Source organism: Lissotriton helveticus, chromosome 1_1, assembly GCF_964261635.1.
Source record: "Lissotriton helveticus chromosome 1_1, aLisHel1.1, whole genome shotgun sequence".
Taxonomy (NCBI): domain Eukaryota; kingdom Metazoa; phylum Chordata; class Amphibia; order Caudata; family Salamandridae; genus Lissotriton; species Lissotriton helveticus.
In genome coordinates this window covers 1,664,899,430-1,664,922,508 of record NC_136057.1, presented here as the reverse complement: position 1 = coordinate 1,664,922,508, position 23,079 = coordinate 1,664,899,430, and the positions used below count along the sequence as shown (strand labels likewise).

Below are 23,079 nucleotides of genomic sequence, written 5' to 3'. Positions count from 1 at the left end.
TTTATCAATGGCTGCTTGTATGATTTTGAGAGGATAGCCTCTAGCTAAAAATCTCTGTTTGCAGCCAAGTTGGGCCTCAACTAAATCCACAGGGTTACTGCAGATTTGTTTGATGCGCAGCATCTCCCCATAGGGGATGCTGCTTATCAAATGACGAAGATGGAAGCTCGTAAAGTGCAGGATAGAATTCCCCGCTGTTTCCTTTCTGAACAGCTTGGTCTCTAGTCGGTTTACCACCTGTACCTGAACGTCCAAGAAATTAATCTGAGATGGGCTAACAGTAGATGTAAAATGTAAATTGATACAATTTTGATTCAAACCATCTACCCATTCTTTGGCTTCTTCTTCAGTTCCCTCCCATACAGAAAATAGATCACCAATGTATCTATAATACATCCTGACTTGGTCATCATATTGTTTAGCATGTGTGCCTTTGAGGCCCAGCTCCTCCCACCAGCCCATAAAAATACAGGCATAGCTGGGGGAGAAGCTGGCCCCCATTGCCACCCCCCGCATTTGCTGATAGTACATTTGGTTAAACATGAACATTTTATTATTAAGACAGAATGTAACCATATCTAAAAGCATAGTATTATGTTGAGGGCAAGTGGCATTTCTTTTGTTCAAAAATAATTCTAGGGCACGAAGACCATCTTTATGGTCTATACAGGTGTATAAAGAAGATACATCCAATGTTAGAAGATGATAATTAAGTCCCCATTCACAGTCTTTGATTTGATTTAAAAAGTCGCTCGTGTCTTAGATATGAAGCAAGTCCCATCACACTTTCTTGCAAAAAAAAGTCTATATATTGTGAAGTATTTTCTAACAGGCTCTTTCTTGCCGATATTATCGGTCGCCCTGGTGGTTTTGATGCATCCTTATGAATTTTCGGTATAAAATAGATGTTTGGGATGATCGGATGGTCATTTCTCATGAATTTGTACTCATCCAGGGAGATGAGCCCGGTGCTTTTCCAAGCTACTAATTTCATATAAAAAGAATTTGCTGTTTCTTTAATAGCTGAAGCACTGCTTAGCCTGTAACACATTCGATCATTTAATTGTGATTGAGCTTCATTGATGTATTCTTTCCTTCACCATAGCACCACGTTACCCCCCTTTGTCCGAATTCCTCACGATTACATCGTTATTCTTTTTGAGCTTGGCAATCAGATTATGATATTGTCTGTTTCTGTGTGACATTTTTTTCTGAGGCGTAAGTCCTGTAATTTAGTTTTTTTAATTTCTTCAGTAACTTGTTCATTAAAAATGTCAATGCCATCTCTCAAAAGTATAGGGTTGAATTTGGATTTCACTTTAAAGGGTGTATATATATATATATATATATATATATATATATATATATATATATATATATATATATATATATATATATTTATTTTAGTGGTGCGTATCTAGTCAGCAGGATCCAGACGATATATATACACAAAATTTAGTCACTAGGACTGAAATAAGAACGCACTCACTTGTGTGTTTTCCAAAAGCTTACAGCGGCTTTATTTTCTTGCCAGTCCCAACGCGTTTCACCTCTTCCAAAGGCTTATTCACGGGAGGAGGTTACCGGACAGGCTTACTTCTTTTATGTTTAGCACACATTAACTTCCTGTCATTTTCTCAAGTGCATTGTGGTCAGTGAAGTTTTATGACATGTTTAAAGTGATATACGTTTAGTACTCAGTGTCAAGTTTAATTAAAAACAATTTCTACACATGCAATTCTTTGATCAGAGTTATGACTCTTATAATTTTAGCACTTTGGTGTGCATATTTTCATTGTCATTCACTGTTAATTGCCAATTGATTACAGAATCCACTGTATGTCCTCAGTTTGAATGTTCCTTTTGTTGCTCCCTAGTGAGACACACACTTCGGTTCACTAGGGAGCAACAAAAGGAACATTCAAACTAAGGACATATATATATATATATTAATGAAAAATGACTGCAAAGTGAGGCAATGAGAAGCAGGGGGAGGAATTAAAATAAAGCCTAATTTAGGGTGCGGTATTTGAAAAGCAGCACACAATGGAGTGTAACAAGGGATTAGGGATGGAACAAAGGAAGGAAAACGAAAAATTTAGCAAAGTTGAGGGAGTTTGGTGGTGTAGAAACATGCAATCCCTAGAGCTGGAAAACATGCACTCATGGCATACTTAACCAAAGAAACCAATCAGATCCCTAAAATAACCAAGTGATGGGCATTGGCCAGCCAATCAAAGTGATTGTAAATAGAATATCTTCCAGGGGAGGGACAAACACAGGCAGCAGTAGGTAAAACAATGAATAAAAAGCCAAATGCGTGACAGTCAACCAAAGGTAAGTAATGGGCAGCTTAAAGTCAGCAGAATTTTTCTTAAGCCCACAAAAGGTCTTTCGCAACCAGCCAGCTTGAGGTTTCTTATCGGTGAGGCCTAAAAACTGAACACTCGCTGTGTATTCATTACAGTTTTTCTTTCACCATATAATCCCTGCAATTTCCAAAATCTGTCTGATTTGCCAATGTGCTTCACTAAAAACAAACAGGCCATTTCAATCCTTGGGGTTACCTCTGATAACACCATGGCAATCAGAGTACCAAGTCAGATATGAAAACATGTGAATTGGGCACAAGACATGTTGAGAAACCAGCTGCAGTTTCGAATTAGTTTCCAAAGCAGTCGAGAAAAAATATGTGACCTAAACTAGAAACCAATAACCCAACCAACTTTGTTGACTACAGACAATAGATATTCTTCTGTCAAACAAGACAGAGCACAATTCTCTCCAGACAGGCAACACACTATCACCTTTTCTTAGAACTGTTAAGCAATGGAGGACATTAACTACAATCAAAGCAAAACTTACCAGAAAACTCATACAAGGGATATGAAATCTCCCCAGGTGCTGAATCCATTCCGTTAGCCGATGCTACCTCTGCATCGGTTCCATTGCGTGCCACTTCAGTGGTTGAAGAATACATTACTTCATACTGCTTAGAGCTACTGTCCGAAAGTGCTAGATTACCTAGAAAATATGAGCATTAAATTCCTAAGGCTTTAAAATAAATATTAAGACAGAATAAACAAACTTTGAGGGTGACAGCAAAAGTTTCATATTTTAAATAAGGTTTTGAGGCTTGCAACATATCTAGGTTTGACATGGCAATCTTCCTCCATGGAGCTCAGGTAGGAGTTAGTGATAACTAAAATCAGTATTTGATCGACACTAGAAAGGATAGAATAAGTGGCGTTTAATTTTCGACAGATTGACCCTTAAGCTTTTCTACTCTGACTTACCTACATTGTCATTCCCCGATCTGCCTGTGCTGCATGTTCCCGGGTTGACTTCACTATTTTCCAAATAGGCAGGTGGCATGCACACTGCTATAAATTTCTATGTGCATGCTCTCCGGAGTGTTTAATTTAAAAGACATGCTGCACATGTTAGTTTTGGTGTGCACTGTAAAGTAGTAGCCAAAGTGCCTGGTATTTTTTTTTAAAAACATTTAAAGCTGAGCAATCATTTACAGGCCTCTTGTTTCCTCGATAAATGCTGGTTGTTTTTGTTTTTACAAGGGCTGCTGACTAATACATTGCTGAGCTATTAAAGCCTACATTTCCTACTGCCCTCATTTCCGGTCTGCTGACTAGTTAAGGGCCCTGTTTCCCGGAAAATGGTCTTCTGATTGGCAGGCAGCACTCTCCATATGCATGGTGGCCTATAAACACCATGTTCAACATATGGCCGCCCCGCATGGCTTTGTCAATCTGAAGAGCGCAGTCTCTTCCACCAGTCCTGTCCACGGTTTCCGAGCCCCAGTGCCTAAAACAAGACCAACCGAGACACAGTCGCCAGCTCTTCAAATCCCCATCCCTTAAAGACTACTACTTTCTACAATGGACCCTGGTCGCTCAAACGATGTCACTGCACCTCCCTCACCTTGATTATGACCATTATTCAATCACCACAGCTAAAACTTCCACCCATTTTCACCATTACACGGACCTCGATTAGTGCACTAGCCATGTGCCTCTGGTTTCACATTTCTTCACGGACAACCTCCATTTTAATTTCAATGAGGATGTTTTAGTACAAACAAGTAAACTAGCATTGGCAGTAGCCCTGGCTTTAGAGGGATGTTGTATCAATGTTAAGCATTACAGGTAAATTGTATGGGAATAGATATGCATATTTATGGCAGCAAGGAACTGTAGAATATTGGTGTAGGTTAAAAGGTCAAGTAACAGTTGCACTGTGAAGCAGGACCTAAACTCCATGAAGTTTACTGACTGCCCTCCCGTCTGTGTTGCTGCCAGAGAAAAACAAATTATCTAATTATCTAAGACACTAATAGCATTACAATGTCATGTGTGTGCCAGTGAAAGTTCACGCTTAGGTAGCTTGAAAAATTAATGAACAAGTTACTTACCTTCGTTAACGATGTGATGTATCTGGAAGACATACGTAGTTAGATTCCTTACCTTTAAAACGAGGGGCACTGGTAAGACCCAAGGGGAGCACGGTAAACAAAATGCTTGTGGCATACCGTAATCCAAAAGGTAACGTCTGTGGTCGGTCAGGACGGGGATAAGGAGGTATGCGTCCCGCAAGTCTAACGCTACCACCCAGTCTCCAGGGTCGAGGGAAGACAGGACCTGAGCCAACGGGAGCATCTTAAACTTCTTCTGGAGGAAGCGGTAATGGGCCTTGAGGTCTTTGTTCTTGGGTACCAGAAAGTAGTGGGAGTAGCAACCACGACCTATTTCTGACACAGGGACCCGTTCAATAGCTCCCTTGGCCAAGAGAGTTGCAACTTCCTGGTGGAGAAGGGCCTAGAGATCCTCAGACATGCAATGTATGTATGGTGGCATGGAGGCAGGGGGTAGTCTTGAAGGGGAGGGCGTGGCACCTTCTGACTTTCTGCAAAACCCTCCTGTCCGACGGTGGGGGAGATGATTGCGAATCCTGCTGCCCACTAGCCTCTGGTGGCCCTGAAAGGTCAGGCTATGGTGGACTGGCCCGCACACAGGGCCACATACCCGTGTCGCTGGGTCCCACATCTGCGCAGAGGCTGGGTAACTTGCATGGGCCAGTGGCTGGACTGAACGTGGTGGGGTGCCCCTTCCGTAGCCATGAAAGGGACGAAAAGCAGACTGTGCGGGTGAGAGGTTGCTGCGATGCCAAAGGATCTGGCCATAGCCCTAGAATCCTTGAGGCGATCGAGTCTGCCTTTTAACGAAAAGGTGACAGCCATCAAAGGGGCATGTCCAGAATGGTGGATTGGACATCCCCAGAGAAACCACACGTCCTGAACCAGTCATAGTACCCCAAGGCTACGGAACTGTTCTGCCCAGAGTCGGCGGTATACAGCCCACAACCGATGGTGACCTTCGCTGCATCTCTACTCTCTGCCACTGCACGGGTGAGAAAGGCCTGGGCCTCCTACGGGCACTGTGGCAGCACTTGAGCAACTGTATCCCATGCCGTATGGGAAGAACAGCCCAAGAGGCATGCAGTGCTCATCGACCGCAGCTCTAAACTGGCGGAAGAAAACATCTTCCCAAGGTGGTCCAGCTTCTTTGATTCCCTCTCTGGGGGGGTGGGGGTGTGGGGTAGGGGGGGGGGGGAGAAGGGAATCAGTAGGGAATGCACCCTTAGAGGACGAGGCTTGGCCCACCAACCTCTCTGGGGTCAGGTGTTGGGAGAGGGGGTGGGGGTGTGGGGTAGGGGGGGGGGGAAAGGGAATCAGTAGGGAATGCACCCTTAGAGGACGAGGCTTGGCCCACCAACCTCTCTAGGGTCAGGTGTTGGGAGAGGAAGAGTGGGTAGCCCGGAGCCAGGCAGTGGAGTCAGGCAATCATCCTGTCCACAGGAGCCCCGTGCTGGGCTTGGACCAAGTACCCAGAAGGACGTCTGTGAGAGCTTCATTAAAAGTTAGCAGGGGCTCCGAAAAGACAGCTTGTGGTTGAAGTACCGCTATTGGGCATTTAGCCCTGACTGCCACCATAGGAAGCTCAAGGTCCAAGGCATTAGCCACCCTATGCAACACCACTGCAAAGGAAGCACTGTCCTCCATAGCCACGGTAGGAGGGGAGAGCATGCCAAGGTCTGGGGATGTAATCAAACGACAGGCATCACCCAGTTCCTCTTGCCTGTCTGGCTCTTCAAGCTGGTCAGCCAAAGGGTCCACAGACCCCTCCCAGACCTACTCACCCTCCTCTGGGCGGAGGGAAACACCAGGAATGAACAGGGGTACGAAAGTACCTTCTTGCACCGGTACTGATGTGGGTCCGGCACAGAGTTCAAGTCAGGGGTGAGGCTGGTGTCTATGCTGGATGGGGGACAACAGACGTCTGGGCGTAGTCACTGGAATCAGCACCAGGGAAGGCACTGAGGTCGACATGTGCTGATTCGAATCCAGGCCTGGATCCTCGGGGGCCCTCTGGCGCCAGAGCTGCCTGCATCTAAGGCTGAGGGTCCCCAGCCAAGCCTGCGGAGCCCGAAGGCTCACTGGCGGAGACGGGCTATCCAAAGATGCTGTGAAGCGCTTCGTGAAAAGCTTGAAGCTGTTCAGGGGATGCCCCGGCTCCTGGAAAGGAAGCACAGAGCCGTCCCAGATGCAGGCTCAGAGGGCAGAACCAGAGAGCAACGACACTCCAGGTCAGGCATCGCGGCGGTCGACAGACAGGGCGAAGAGCGACGGTGCTTCTTCGCATTCTTGTGCTTGGGCTTACCCGAGGATGTAGACTTGGAAGACGAATGGTGATGGCGGCTCCACAATTGGTCCAGAGACCTTCCTTTCACCCGGGACCTCATGTGCCGCGGACTCGACTGCCATGCCTCCAAAAGCTTTTGGGACCTCTCCCACAAAGACTTCAGGTTCATAGCCCGACAGTCAGGAGCACAGCTTTGGGTCGTGATAGCGCTCCAGGTACCAGAGGCAATCGACATGTGGATCCGTGACTGACATCAGCTTGTGACAGGAGTCACAAGGCTTGATTCCAGTTTGGCGAAGGGACATCCCTCATGCACCAGGAGTCAAAGACTCAAAAAAGGTTAGTCAAAAATGGACTATGGGGCAAGCTCTCGCCAGATCTGCGCAGAAAAATAAAGAATTCTGGCGACCACAACGCCAACGACTGACCCGGATAGACCAATGCCACCTAATGACATGCAGGGGGTACTGCTAAATACCTGGGATGAACCTCATGCGTTTTATCATATGTAATGCACGAGGTAGAGCATTGTGGTGGTGATAAAATTGCCTTGGTTTACAATGACTTGGAAAAGGTCTTCAGCACTGTGGGGCTACCTGCTTGAGGTTCTACAGGGTTTGGGCCCCAATCCCGAAGCTGGATTTGGTTTCTTACACGGAGCCTAGTGCCACATTCCGGGTGGGACAGTGTCACTTGAAGAGTTTGGTTCTGGGCCAGAGGGACACAACAAGGTTGCCCCCGGTCACCACTCCTTTATACACTTGTGAGGAAACCCATGGCAGTGTGGTAAAGGCAGGAGCTGAGGCACTAGGGCATAAAGCTGGGCGAAGTTAAGCATATTGTAACATTATATGAAATTATATTTAGTTTTACCTTCCCTCTCCCCAGGAATCCCTAAAGATTGTTATGCTTGCTAGACAACTTTGGTGCCCTGTTGGGGGCTACGAATTAAATGTGGTAAGTGCATACTGTTTCCTCTTGCTGTGCTGGTAGGGACACCGGTGAAAAGCCGACAAAACAACGGCCTGCCCTGGGACCTGAAGCAATTTAGGTACCGGGAAATTATGGTTTTGCAATTCAGGGTGCAACAAATGCACCTGAATATGGGGAAGCTGATTAATTAGTTGAGAGCCTCTATCACCTTCTGGAACATGCTCTAGCTGTCATTGATGGGAAGACTAGCCATATCCAAGATGGTACTATTGCCCCGTAGTTTAAATGTCATCCAGAATGGTCTATGCTTGCTGCCCGCCAGGGTGTTTAAGCAGCTGGACTATTCTTGTTTCACTTCTCTAGGTCGGAAAACGTAGGAGTGGCTTAGACCATCCTGACCAGACGATACAAAGAGATTTGGACCTGGAGGTGCCAGGGCTTGATTTCTATTATGCAGCACGCTGAGCAGTGGCTGGGACAGCTAGGAGAAACGCATGCTGGTGGGGAGGACCGATTCTGATCATCTTCCTGCGATATTAATGGAGGGTGCTGAAGCCCCAGACGGTGTACCGCTTGTGGGAAGGCAGACAGCGCAAATCTGCCAACAGCTAGTCACAGTAGTGTTGAGACACCCCATTTTAATCTGAAGTTACGTGTAGATACTGGCACTGGTCCGACAGATTATTGAAAATATGTCCTTCCAAGCGTGGACAGAGGGGGGCTGCAAGCTGTTGGGGGGGACTTGTACTCCAATAAGAACTTTATTTCATTTGAGGATGAAAGGGCGGAGTTTGCCCTTGGACCGGATCACTTTCTGTATTAAGCTAGCTTGGCAGAGACAGCCAGACAACCTGGACTACCTTTCCCACAGCCACGGGGAGCATCTGACACTCTGGGGACCTATCTGCCCTGTGTGTCGGGCAGGCATGAGATATCTTTGATATGTAAAGCTTTGAAAGTGGATACAGTGGGTGGTTGGTTGCTGGCCCAGGCGGCTTGGGAGGATACCTGGTGGTACCCATGGAAGATGAATACTGGGCTCACGTCTGTGTGCTCATGCAGCCTACAGCGCAACACCCACTTTAAACTGGTCCGTCTTAACTTTTTGCATTGCACTTAACACCCCCCACCCCCTTTGACGCTCTGGCGGATATCTCAGGCACAGCCTGATAACTGTCCTCATTGCAGAACTCGGCAGACTTTCTTCATGTGGCCTTAAACAGCCGAGTGGCGCAAGACTTGAATCCAAGTGGTGAATAAACTCACAGGAGTTTCTTCATTACAGGCCACAGTCTCATGTTTATTGTGGAAATACCAGGAATCCTAAAGGTCACAATATGGCATAAATTCTTGCAGCTAGCACTGGTTCTCACAAGGTGGCTGTGACCCGGATGTGACCGTGTACACCAGAGATAGACTACTGGTATAGGGATGTGGCAGAATTGATGCTAGCAGAATAGATTCATGTGAAACTTATCAGAAAAGATGATAAAGCTGTGGAAGAAACCCTTGTGTGCCAAGATCTGGGTGACGGGCTTTTGGCTCCAGATTCTGACCCGTAAAGTGTTTATAGTGATGCCACCAAACTGTAGTCCTTCGCTGGGGGGGCATGTATCGGATTTGCTGTGGCGTGCACCGGTTGCTCTCCCCTTAGACAAAGTACGAGAGACTATTGCAATGTGGGGTACTGTTCCCTTACCTACTGGCTGTGTACTGTGGCTATTATTACCATGCAAAGTTACTGCATGTAAAAAAAGAAGAAAAGTCTTAATAAAAAAAGTTACATTGGTCTTTCCATCCAGAGACATTCACATCTTTTAATACTACATACAACCTAATCTGGCTCACTCTTCCTTTGCATTCCATTTCAACACAAACATACCCTATGATATCTACTCTAGAACCACCAAAACTTTTAGCAATTATGTCAGATTCCTATAGAAATAACCTTTAGTGACGATCATCCGTGGAGAACCAGAGTACATCAAAAGATCCATGTTTTTGTCCAAAATTTTAACCATACATTTGCGTGGCTTCATCGCGTTTCCCCGCATGCTCAATACTTAAAACAAGACAATCCCTTCACTATTCTCATTTGTCTCACTAGGCACACATGCATTTCTGACCCACTTCTTTACGCTAATACTTTTCTTTTGGGTGGGAATTTTGTTATCTCAACTTAAATTTTACAAACATGTGCATTATGTTCAACCCAACCAATTTTTTTGCATTCTTTAGCCAACGTCGGACATGGAGGAAAAGAGGCCATATGATTAGAACTCCCACACCTAAAACAATGAAAGTATTTTTTATTTGTTAAAGAAAAACTGTCCACCTACACAAGAAAATCCTCTATTTACTCCACATACATTCTCCCCATGAGTTTTATTCTTTACTCAAAGATGGCATCCATTTTATGACTGTTCTAAAGCATTAGCAGTGCTAATGACATCTTTTATGGTTGGGTCACCCATATACCACAATTGTTGTTTCATCATCTTGCTCCTGACATGCACAATAATTTGGTATCTTATTTAGTCTGATGGGTCCAAAGTTACATACCATAGATGAAGCTCTCAAGCCTGTAGGAGACTACTCATCAACTGGTTAGTCTTCTTGAGCACGGGTTAAAAACGTTAATCGGTTGAGAACACTACTAGACGTAGGTTTGAACCTATTTTCCATCCGCCACGTGGCTTTTTCCATGCACAGCACCCTGTCCTTGAGGTGCCATTTGTAACACTGTTCTAAAAGCCATTGGTCCCTTGGATCCTAAACAATGTAATAAAATGTTTTCTTCCTGTCAGTGGACATTCGTGCTCCATCTACGGCGTTCAAATAAGTTTTAAACTCCTTTCATCGTACCAATGGAGCTGGAGGATCACCTTTGTTTTGGAGGAACTTTGGTGGTGGATCAAACTGCATGGTGGTAGGTTTACCAAATGTTACAAAACGTAATGTTTCAGAATATAGATAGCAAAAAGTAAACTTACAATGACCAGATTTGTAGTATTGAGCAAAATCCAAGTGGATGCTCACAAGCAAGTATGGACACAGATCGACAGGCTCGTATAGAAGCTTGCGAGTAATGTTTCCTGTTTTGTTCAACTAACTTCCACAACCACACATCAGACGCAGCAGCGCACGACACTTCACGTTCCTCATAAGCATGTTGTGTGTATTCAAAACCTAGTGGAGTTCCGTCAGAACAAATATGCACGCAAATGCAGTAATCCTCACCTACCCGGGAAGACATGTGGCTCCTCTAAAGATGTGACCATTCAAATAATGCGGCAAGCATCCAATCCAAAATTAGGGAAAATGGCATTCACAAACCAAATATGTGAAGCCTTACAGATATCAAAAAGCCTGCCGTAACTCTGGTAAGTGTTCCAACAGGATTGGGCTTAGTCGGGTAAAAAAAAAAATTAGAAAATATATTTTTAAAAAGTTCAAAAAGTGTTTAAGACAAGATCACACCTGTGCTGCAATGGTTGCAGCAGACATGTTTTCCTGTTTGTTAAAATTAAAACGCGCAGTAAAAGGAAAGAAACCCTATTTGAAGCAGCACTGTACCTCCAGTGTCAACACTAGCCAGTCCACTGGTTACTCACCATCAGCAACATTTAAGAATAATCCAAGTAACAGTAGCATAGAACTACACTTAAACAAGAACAAGAGAGCAAAGAGTTAAGCTGTAGCCACACCAAAATTTACGAATCATGACTTCACAAGAAATTACAGAGGTCGTATTGGAAACTGTAATCCGAGAAAATGTTCAACTACATTGTAGCCTAAACAAATATGCATGTGTATGATGGACTGTGGAAATCTAAGCGTTTACAAGTTCACTTTCACTAGTACAACCTCTTTTGTCCTACACTGCCCTGGAGTAAATTTACAGTCTTTCCAGTGTGGAAAAAGATTAGAGAAGAGATAGCAAAAATCCCAAATCAAGTTTGTATGTGTTCACAGATTCAAAATTACATTCTAACCCTAGAAATAACACGCCCTTCAACGTGAAGCCTTAGTATGTAGTTGTGCAGAACGCTGGCTAAATAATGGCATTGCTAGAATCCAAACCTTGTATATTAGCCCTGGCACAATTAGAGAGGCTATTATCAGCGCTCTTCTACAATGAGAACGCTGCAATAATTTGCTAGCTCATTAATTATGCACCGTACACCTAGCTTTATGAAGTATACCGTTGCAAGGAAGAATATAATAAAAAAATAAAAATATCGCAGCCCTTGTGACCCCAGTTACAGAACCCCTGTAACACAGTTACATTATCCAAGAGACTATGTGCCCAAAAGCATTTAAGCCATCTATGTACATTTGTGGTACATGTGAAGTTTTAACGATAGCAGTGAAATGGCTGATCACAAATTGAATTTTATTGCGAAAATACACTGCAGATTTAGACTTTGTTCAGTCAGAGAATTATTCATTAATCAACTGCAGTGCAGACCATGATATCCCGGTACACAGATTTTGTCCAGGAATCAGCAATTCATTCTGTCGAATAAGGCTACAAGCAAACAACTTTGAGAAATTAATCCTCACGGGATGCAGCATCCTACGAATAATGCGGTTTGAAAGCATTATAAATGGTGAGTCCTCCTGTACTAGATGATTCAGTGATGCAGCTTCTGTACTGGTGGAATAAGCTTGCCAACATAGAAGCATAAGCTCAGTCTGTACACATTTTGCAATACAGGAGATGGCAGTATTAGCTAGAGACTGGAAAGGGTATACAACCTTTACAACGCAACTTTTACCACGACCTACCATTACCACGCATTTTTTACAACGCAGGATCCATTACAACGCATACCATTACCACGCATGTATTTACAACGCAGGTACTTTTACAACGCATACCATTACAACGTAAGTATTGGTAAGTGTATTATTTTATTAAAAATATTATTTGGTTTTTTTTGTAAAAGGGTATTTTTTGGGTTCAGGGTCAGTTTTGGGTTTTTGGGTAAAGGGGTATTTTTTGGGTTCAGGGTCAGTTTTGGGTTTTTGGGTAAAGGGGTATTTTTAGGGTTTAGGGTCAGTTTTCAGTTTTTGGGTAAAGGGGTATTTTTAGGGTTCAGGGTCAGTTTTCAGTTTTTGGGTAAAGGGGTATTTTTAGGGTTCAGGGTCAGTTTTCAGTTTTTGGGTAAAGGGGTATTTTTAGGGTTCAGGGTCAGTTTTCAGTTTTTGGGTAAAGGGGTATTTTTAGGGTTTAGGGTCAGTTTTCAGTTTTTGGGTAAAGGGGTATTTTTAGGATTCAGGGTCAGTTTTCATTTTTTGGGTAAAGGGTTATTTTTAGGGTTCAGGGTCAGTTTTTAGTTTTTGGGTAAAGGGGTATTTTTAGGGTTCAGGGTCAGTTTTGGGTTTTTGGGTAAATGGGTATTTTTAGGGTTCAGGGTCAGTTTTGGGTAAAGGGGTATTTTTAGGGTTCAGGGTCAGTTTTGGGTTTTTGGGTAAAAGGGTATTTTTAGGGTTCAGGGTCAGTTTTGGGTTTTTGGGTAAAAGGGGTATTTTTAGGGTTCAGGGTCAGTTTTGGGTTTTTGGGTAAAGGGGTATTTTTAGGGTTCAGGGTCAGTTTTGAGTTTTTGGGTAAAAGGGGTATTTTTTGGGTTCAGGGTCAGTTTTGGGTTTTTGGGTAAAAGGGTACAGTGTAAAAATTAAATATAATTAAATTTAAATTACATTAAATTAAATTTATTAAATTAAATTAATTAAATTACATCAAATTAAATTAAATTAAATTAATTAAATTAAATTAAATTACATTATATTAATTTTAATTAAATTAAATATTAAAAAATATTATATACTTACCAATACTTACGTTGTAATTGTATGCGTTGTAAAAGTATATGCGTTGTAAATACATGCGTGGTAATGGTATGCGTTGTCATGGATCCTGCGTTGTAAAAAATGCGTGGTAATGGTAGGCGTGGTAAAAGTATGCGTTGTAACGTCATACATCCCCACCAAGAGTCACATACCATATGACCAAAGAATGAATTACAGGACTACATTTTTACAACTCAAAACATCATAACTAGACACCTTTAAATTATTTAAAGTCCCCACAGCCAAGTAAGTCCACAATCAAGGTTACACTGTAAGAACAATGTAAAGAGAATACTTTGAGAACCTTCGGAGGAAAAAAAAGGTGGATACCATCCAATGAACAAGCTCAGTATTTAAATCCTACTGAGAAGCAAACTAACTTCAAGATATAAGAGCACATCTATCAAAATGATGTTGCACTGCATTTTCCTAAACAAAGACAACATAGTTTTGCAAACTAACTTCAATGGTAGGAAGTAGTCTCTTCCAGGAGAGAATTGGTAGCTACATTCCAGCAGGTAGTAGATAAAAACTCTCCCTGCAGATTAGAAGCAAAACTGGCACCACTTGTTGTGGAGACTCTTGGAAAATCCCTCCTAGAAGTACACAGACCAGTTAGCAGTGTACTCTTTGAACGTATTTATATATGTATAGTTAAGGTGACCTTCAGAAGGAGGGGTAAAGAAAATGCCTGCTCACCCAGCTGACCAGAGTTATGGCACAAGAAGAGCATGAGACAGTTGTAGGACACTGCAGAAAACAAGCTGTTGAGGTGAAAAGGGAGCTATCGGATTCAATTTGCAATGGTTACTTTTCAGTCGTAAGTAATTCAAACTAAATTTCCCTTATCTGCATGTAAATGCATCACATGTGGATACCCTGAAAGACATGCACAATTTGTCTCCCACTCCCTGGACTTACGTTGGCACAAATGTGGCACTTACTAAGGCTTGAAGGTACAATATGCAAGGGGTTTCTTCACTGCTCTCAGTCAGAAAGCATATGACAGGCAGCCAACAACTGTTACCAACACATCTCTCCTCATTTGTATTCTCTTCTACAAGAGAAAATGTTGAGGGTTTAAATCAGGGGTTCCCAAACTTTTGACTACGGCGGACCCCATTGACTCACCACTGGAAGCCGGGGACCCCCAGCAATTTATAAGATTTAAATTTCAAACATTAAAAGAGTAATTCGAAAAAAATAAACACACGTGTGCACAAACAAACACTCGAATTACTAAGGATTTTAGCATTTTATATTGAGTTTGCAAAAAGGGGAAACATTTTATGGGAAGGTTGGTGCTGCATCGCCGTGATTAACTTTTAAATGGTTAATTTTATTTTGCAGCACAAGGCTCCTGCTCCTGGCAAGGCCAGAATGGAAACCCAAAGCAGCCCTGGCAAATGTTTTCAGACCAGTCCCCATACAGTGCACACCAAGTGCAGTGAGTGAGCCTGACCACTACAAAGGGGGCTGTGGGAGGCTCTCCCCTCAAGAAAATTTAAGATACAATGATGCATTCTACAACACATTTATCATTATGTATTGAATTGTATTTGCTTTTAAAGAATAGTAAATAAGGACCTTTCTACGTAACAGGATACAACAATCTTTGTTGGGGGTCTTCAATGATTCCCTTATTATCACCCTTCAACAGTGCCTCTCATTTCTCTATAGCACATCTGTCACATGTATTTCATTTGTTTTATAGCTGCTCTCATACCATTGTAGGATGTCAGAGCACTTTACATCACACACATATAGAGACAATGAATCGTACGTGTAAATCATTGTAGAGAAAATGTTACATAAAGCAAAGGGGACTACAAGGTGTAGGATTCACATGTCATTCATACTGGTAGGCATTTTTAAAAACTGCTTGGTCTGGAAAAGCACAAACCCAGGATTCAGAACATAACACAGTAGTAAGCATTGACTTTAAAAATAAAAATCTTTTTCCACCCAAATAAGCCCCTTTAGCAGCATCAGGATAATGAAAGACTGGGAAAAAACATAAGTTACTAACTTGTACCATGCAGTGCGTAAACAGCTCTTTGATGACAGTTTGTAGGACACTGTGCTAGATTATGATTGTCTCTTATGAGCTGCAGAGTAACACAAGAATATCTGTGACAAAAGCAGTAACCCACTGACCTATGCACATAAAATACTGTTTTTTAAAATGCATGGTAGGCGTTCTTTGCAGCAGGCATATTAACCCTCTGTGCTACATTAGATAAGTCAAACCTGCCACTGGACACAACTTTCATCTCCCTCCAGCAGGTACATTACTCACTGGTGTCATCTTGACACTTTTATTGTTTCTCAAAAACTGCTAATTCTACAAGGAACTTTGAAGTGCTTTTAAAGCTGCTGCCTGAGGACCCCCTGGGAATGTGTCACGGACCCCTGGGGGTCCCTGGACCCCAGTTTGGGAAACACTGGTTTAAATCATTCCATGTACTGTTAAATAAAGTACACCAGCAGGATTGTCTATTTGAACTTGAAAAACTTTCAAGTGCAGCCCAATGGCCATAAGATCCAGAATTGTTTCAAGTCTCTGTCCAGAACTGTAGAGAGCCTGCGAGTCCAATGACCTCATGGGGTGATTTTCATCTGTTCAGCAATAAATCTTAAATGTCATTACATCTGCAGAGCACACCAAAGCATTATCAGTAGATAATGGTGAAGAACAGGCCTAATACGACTGGAGACTGAGCCCTGTCAAGGGTCAGTCCTCACACCCTCATGAGAACTACTTCTTGAATAAAGGCCATCAGTCCCAGAAACATCTGTAGGCACCCCGGTGATGGTAAGAGTGATGCGGCCTAGATGTGTAGGAAATTTTTTTAGCAGCTTAGACTCCAGGGAAGGCACAAGCACTGGCAGTGATCACTTTGAAATGCAACCCTAAGTATTGATAACGTTAATATGGGGGGGGGGGGGGGCAATCAGCACCAAGTGCCACAGATGCCGTGTAATCGCTTTTCGGAATGAGTCAAAATCCCTTTGTTCGATGTAGTGAAGAGGAAGTAGTCATTCAGGTCAATATCAAGGAGAACTGTCACGATGGCCTTGATCCTCTTTGGCATAGCAGTTGGCAGCAAGGTTCTCTTACCAATCACAGTATAATTATTTTTTTATAATAATCTTTCTATTAAGTGAGACAATTGAGCGTACCACCCAGGTGATCAGCATGATTAGCAGGCCAACAAGACAACTGGAACACCATTAGCCCAAGGTCAGCATTACTAACAAACCTACCTTCAGTTGGGGACCTTGCTGAGGTTCCAGATTCCTGCCAAGATTCAGAAGTGCCATTAGCTGCTTGGGTAGCATCAGAGCCTCCTTGTGGAATTTCCTGCCATACTTTTGCGTTTGGGTTTAAACCAGCACCTTTAGGGGTTACCTAAAAAGCAAATAAAATCCAAACCTGAACAATCCAAGTGTGGTGTATTAAATAAAGACCCAACTACCATAAAATACAGCACTTAGAACCAGCCTAGGACAATCACCACCACAGAAAAGCAGGCTAATACAGCCATACATAGCTTTCAACCATAACCATCCACATCCATGCACCTTTTACTTCCTATCAAAAAACATGAGCTATCCACCAAAACATGAGCTATCTAATGCAGAGGTTTGTGCTGAATGAATATATATATCAAGTTCAATGATCCCTGCACCTCCAGCAGCCGGCTTGGCGAACAGAGACCACACAAATCCCAAGTTTCAGGCAATGATGTTTATTGCAACAAAGTTGACAGAGCTCACGGTCTGACGCGTTTCAGGCGGTTGCCCTTGCTCAGATAGTCTTGCTCTCTTATGCCGTTTTTTTTTTTATATATGCTAAGGTGAACACCATGTGATAATAAAAAAGAAAGAAATACTTTGTGCATATCGGCAATTTGATACATGAAACAGAGGAAATGCATTCTTTGTGTCATTAATGGGCAATAAATCATGTACATGAGTAAATTCATAATGGGAAACTATATGCAGGCATAAATGCGCACGACAATTGCTGCGTATAAATACAGTATGTCTTCACAGTTCTAAATGCATACATATTGAAACCACCAATGTATATATGTTGTGCTAACAGTCCTAAAAACAATGTGGCTTCATGTAGTTATTTCTCTAATGGACTCTATATTCTGTAACGCATTTAAGGAATCTCTTTGGTAAGAAGTTAATTACCAAACGAGTACTTGTGCAAAAAAGTGCTAACAAATGTAAACATATGATATGTACAAAATGCAATGTGCAAATTTCCGCAATTCAATGTAAACATGTAATATGTGCAAATTCCGCAAATACTGGATAAAATTAATACTTTTCCAATAAAAATAAATCTCCATAAAACGGTACAAATTACAAATAGTTTATCCAATTTAAATTATCTATAATCTCTAACAAAGAGACAACTATAAGATAAAATAAAGCCATATTGTAATAAAATATTATTTATTTTACTACAATTTATATACAATGTTGTTGGACTGTGAATGGTCATGGCTGTTACCATAAATAGGATCATGAAACATGAAGCTAAATTACAGTACCACAGAATGTGTTATGTATTCCTTAGTGCTGCACGAATATTAAAATGTGATAAAAACTAATGATGAAATCCACCGTTGTGTGAAATAATTAGTATTTATAAGGATTCATATTAAAATATGAAAAACCTAAAAAAACATTAAAAATAGCAAGGAAAAATTAGAATGTATCGATAGGGAGAAGACTACTGAACAGCTATATCAATGAATCAATTTTTGGCTTAATGCTGTATAGGAAACATGCACGCTACCGGAATGTATCCATAGAATGTGATACAAGTCCTCCGTTGTGTTTAACCCGTTAGGCACTTTGCTGTCTAATTCCAGGATAGTCCTGGATTCTAATTATCTCAGCATCTTGTCCCTATCTCCCCCTCTACGGGGTTTGAGGATTGCAGTTAGTACATAGTAATTGAGACATTGCAAGTTGTTATCATGCACTAGTTTAAAATGTCTCGCGACAGGATAAGTACTGTCATTGTTAACAATTGCACGTAGATGCTGGAGAATTCTGACATGCACCTGCAGCTTGGTACTACCAACATATCGCAAGCCGCAGGTGCATGTCAGAACGTAGACAGCATATTCCGTCCTACAGTTAAAGTTTCCTTTAATAGGGACCATATCGGGACTAAACAGAGAAACATATTTCGTGGTGTTAATTCCAAATCTGCAGGCCCTGCAGCTGGCACACTTTACAAACCCCGGCCGGGGTTGTAACCACATATCCTCTCCTTAATTCCGGAAATGTATTAGTTATATGGTTTCGCATCGAGGGACCTTTCCAATATGTAATGGTAGAACTGCTCGGAAGTTGTGGTGCCAGAACCCCATCAGTAAGCAAAATGGGCCAACTTTTATTTAGATTGGCTCTGATCTTTCTCTCCTGGCAATTGAACTTAGTAATGAACCTGGGAATGGGATCATTATTGGTGCTTGCGGTGTCTGAGATAGGGACCTTTTATGTATTTAAAAGTGATTCCCTAGATCTAGTATTCATTTTAGATACTGCTTGTTTAAGCACCTTATCACTGTAGCCTCTTTGTTGGAACCTGTTAAGGGCCTCAGTGGTACAGATTGCCAAGTCCTGTTCAGTACAGCAGATCCGTTTTAACCGGAGGAGCTCGCCATATGGGATGTTGATAACGATATGTTGGGGATGTGTGCTGCTGGCATGGAGTATTGAGTTTCCCGCCATGCCTTTTCTATGGAGGGTAGTTGCGATTTGACCATCTAAAAAAAATCAACGTTAAGTTTACTAATGTGTGTAAACCTAAGGTTTTCCTGATTGATGTTGATCTGGTTGATAAATTTAACCCTTTGTCACTATTTTACAGTGAAAAATTTGCTAGTAGCTCAACAGCACTTTCCTGGAGCAGAAGTAGCTCCAACTACAAAAAAAAGTTGCAGACCAATTATTCTAGAGTATGAAAATGGGGGTTTTTACTTTTAGTCTGATTATAAAAACATAAAACGTTCAGTTTTTTTTAAAACTTTTTTTTTTAAAACAAATTCATGAAAGTGATTGCTGGGACAGAAAAGCCACCTGTAGGGTGACTGAGGTCTACCTCTACCGTGAACGCCCCTCAGCTGCATCCATATCTGGACCCCTGTATTTATTTTTGGTCAAGGCGAATAACCCAGGTCTGTCTCACGATATGGTATGCATAAACAGGCAGGGACATACCAAGTGCTACCCATGTGCAAGTAAAAGGCCTTTGTCCTTAACTGGAGTTAAGTGATACAGCAGTGAACAGGAAAGGACACTTCAAAAAAGGTGACACCCCCAATTTCAAAGGACAAACACTAAATCACATATGCCTGAATTTAGACTATAAAGATGAGAGCCTGTGCAGCATACGTTGTTGGAACAGCGTTGTCTCATCAGTAGAGGGAATCGCGCCAAGACTTTTTTGCCGCTGGAATCAAAACTGGGGGCCAAGGTTTGTCAGTCTCCCATTTGGGTGAGGGGCCATCACCCAGGAGCAAAGAACACTTGCCCCAATCTTGAAGCACCAGCATTCTGCCTGACAATACGGCCTGGTTCAGCACTAAGGCACTAGCCTTAAAAGGAGACAATATTTATGGCATCCTGTCTTGCATGCATTTTACTGTTTTATACTAAAATCAACATTGCAACAGAAAAGCACATTACTGGGGACCCCGAGTATTTTGAGTTGTGAGCCCTTGCATACCTTGAAACTATCTCCCCCTAAAGAGCCATGGACAGCTCAGCCTGCACTACCACTAAGAGCAAAGTGCTGAAGGGGTAGTACTTAGACCAGTTACTCAAAGTCCATAATAAGCCAGGGCCCATGACATCAGCTCAAAGGACCACCACACCACTGTTGGGCCCAGTAACTCATGCTTTCTATGTGGCACACTAACGCGATTTCTAACAGTGCTTACATTTTTATTTTACCTTGCTACTGTTTACATGAGCCAGAGTATTGGGAATTTTAGTGCTTGATGAAAGAGCACTACCAGAAAATTGCTCATTTCCGCAATATCTGCTAGCTGTGATATATGTTCCTGAATGGATGGGGAAGTTGAAGTATCATCAAAATGTTTTTCTGGCACAGTGCACTTGACAAGTTTTACCAGTTGCTCCAGATTTCCGTTTGAGGCGATAAACTGCATTTGAAAAGTAAAAATGTTTCTATTTGGTATTTATAGACCACACAATCCACATTTATTACGCAATTACAGCGTTTTTCTGATGTTGGAAGGGGGGGGGGGGGTCTTTTCTAAGATGGCTTCAAAGTTTCCGTCCAGTTACTCAATAGATAAAATGGAGTTGGATGCTATATTGACATAAGAAATCATCTATTGCTGAACAGGACTAAAACAAGCATTTGCAATGCAATAGGTCATTCATATATGCAAGTTTGAGCTATTGACATAAATGACAATGTCTTATTTTAGTTTTCATTTTTAAAAACAAATAAAAGGCATTGTCATTTACAATGCCAATAGCTTAAACCCGCGTCAGTGCGAGACCTATTGCATTGAAAGTGCTTGAATGGGATGAATACATGCTCCAGAAAACGTTGCCATGTAGGAGTTACTGAGCCAACGGGACTAGCACACCTGAAAACCTTTACTCGTTAAAGGAAGGCCTAGGGCTTGAACAGTGCTACCTCGTGACGTTGAGCCATGTGGCCACAGTGCAAGCCAATACAAGTTTCATGTTGGTTTACTCTACAATTCCCTCAATCCTGGGTCGATACATCAAATATCAGTCAATTAAAAGAAACAAATTAAATAGATACGGATGCCACTCAAACACAAACTTAAAAAAGCCAGAGTATTCTTTCACTGACGCCACAACGCACAAACGTAGTATTGTTACATTCCCTGGCAAATGCCATGCAAGGCGTTATTGCTATTAGTTAAAATAGTTCACACAAGCTATTTGAAGGCTTTTTTACTGGTCTCTGGAGGGCCTGTCGCCTTCGGCTGCAGGGTTTTTTACTGCAGGCCCCCATAAAGCCATAAATACAAGTCTTGCATATACATACACACACATTTATACACACACACACTTGTGCGTTATGAGATTTTTTTTGCTGGCTTTGATATTACAAACCTTCTGAAGATGCGTTAAGGGTGTGTTACAACTTCTGCCTGCATTAAAAATTGTACATCCCGCCGTAAATGCATCCTATGTGCCCGTAGCTGTGATGTTTGTAAACGCTACCGCGTTAGCTTTCCCGATGTGTGCGCGCTGCTCCCCCGCCTCCCTAAATGTATTTTTAGTATTTAGCCATGTGATCAGGACTTTAATTTTAGGCAGTTGCGGGGTGGACGCATACATGCACTATAGAGATGAAATGTACAAAACAGACTTTTATAACTGTGGATGGGTAAGCTGCATGGTGTACTTTATTTCACTTAAGTGCAACACAGAGTAGGAATAAAAAATAAAGGACAATGAGAAAGAAGGCAAATACCAGACATGCGTTGAGATTTTTTATTTTTTTTTTAAGATGTAATATAATGCTAATTGCATTGATAATTTGTAAAATGCTACAATGGCTGTTGTCAGCAAAACGAAAGCGCTCCAAAAATGTAGAAGCCCGAAACTAAAAGTGAAGTGTTGTGAATCGGTAAACTATTTCAAATAATGGACGCCGTGGCTTAGTGGAGGGGAAGCACCCATGAATGAACTTGCTGCAATAGCTGATGCTGGTAAAACATTTTGAACGTTTAGAAACCACAAACCAAAACCGCAGTCTGGCTATTGGCTAAAATCATTACCGTATTTTCCGGCGTATAAGACGACTTTTTAACCCCGTAAAATGTTCTGGAATTTACGGTATGTATTCATGCGTTTTTATATAGCGCGGACTTCACCGAAGATGTCAGACCGCTTCTCAATAGGAAATGGTGCATTACAGGAGGAAAAAGTGAGATGTGTCCAAGTAGAGGTACGGTATAATATTGCAATAAATGGAGGGCACTCAAACACAAGAACTAACGTTACGTAGGCGATGGTGGCACTGTGGAAGTATCAAAAGCAAACACGATATCAGCCCCTCGCCAGTCAGAGGCAACAGTGCGGCCAATACTGCAAGATTGCTCTAAAGAGGGTGACTGACTGGCAATAAATGGAGGGCACTCAAACACAAGAACGAACGTAAGCGATGGTGGCACTGTGCAAGTATCAAAAGCAAACAAAAAGTAAGAGGCAAACAGAACAAATGGCGCCGTGAGTCCTACCTAGACTGCAGCTGCACACGCGTCTCCAAACGCTTGCGATGCAATTAAGGCAGACTGCGTTGGAAGTGGGGGTAGTCTTACACGGCGAGTATAGCACGAAACCTACATTTTATAAAGAAAAGTAGGGGGTCGTCTTATACGCCGAGTCGTCTTATACGCCGGAAATACGGTAAATATTAAATTTCCAAGGTGTGCCATGGAGATGCTTTTGTTTGCCATTACAAAAGCATCCCAAAAAGTTTAAAACTGCTATATGGGACAACGCAGAGGCACACTATAAACAA

At 42.3% G+C, this 23,079-nt stretch overlaps 1 protein-coding gene across 3 annotated transcripts in view; it reads right to left on the bottom strand.

Annotated features, from left to right (window-relative positions):
- Window positions 1–23,079, bottom strand: part of LARP4 (La ribonucleoprotein 4) — a 308,397-nt gene that overhangs the window by 248,239 nt on the left and 37,079 nt on the right. For all 3 annotated transcript variants that reach the window (XR_013610958.1, XM_078688918.1, XM_078688919.1), the window contains 2 exons: window positions 16,773–16,917; window positions 2,866–3,024 (listed from right to left, as the gene is read on the bottom strand). Coding sequence is in view for 2 of the 3 variants with exons in the window: in XM_078688918.1 (XP_078545044.1) it covers window positions 2,866–3,024; window positions 16,773–16,917 (304 nt within the window). In the remaining variant the exon portion in view is untranslated. The remainder of the gene's footprint in view (window positions 1–2,865; window positions 3,025–16,772; window positions 16,918–23,079) is intronic.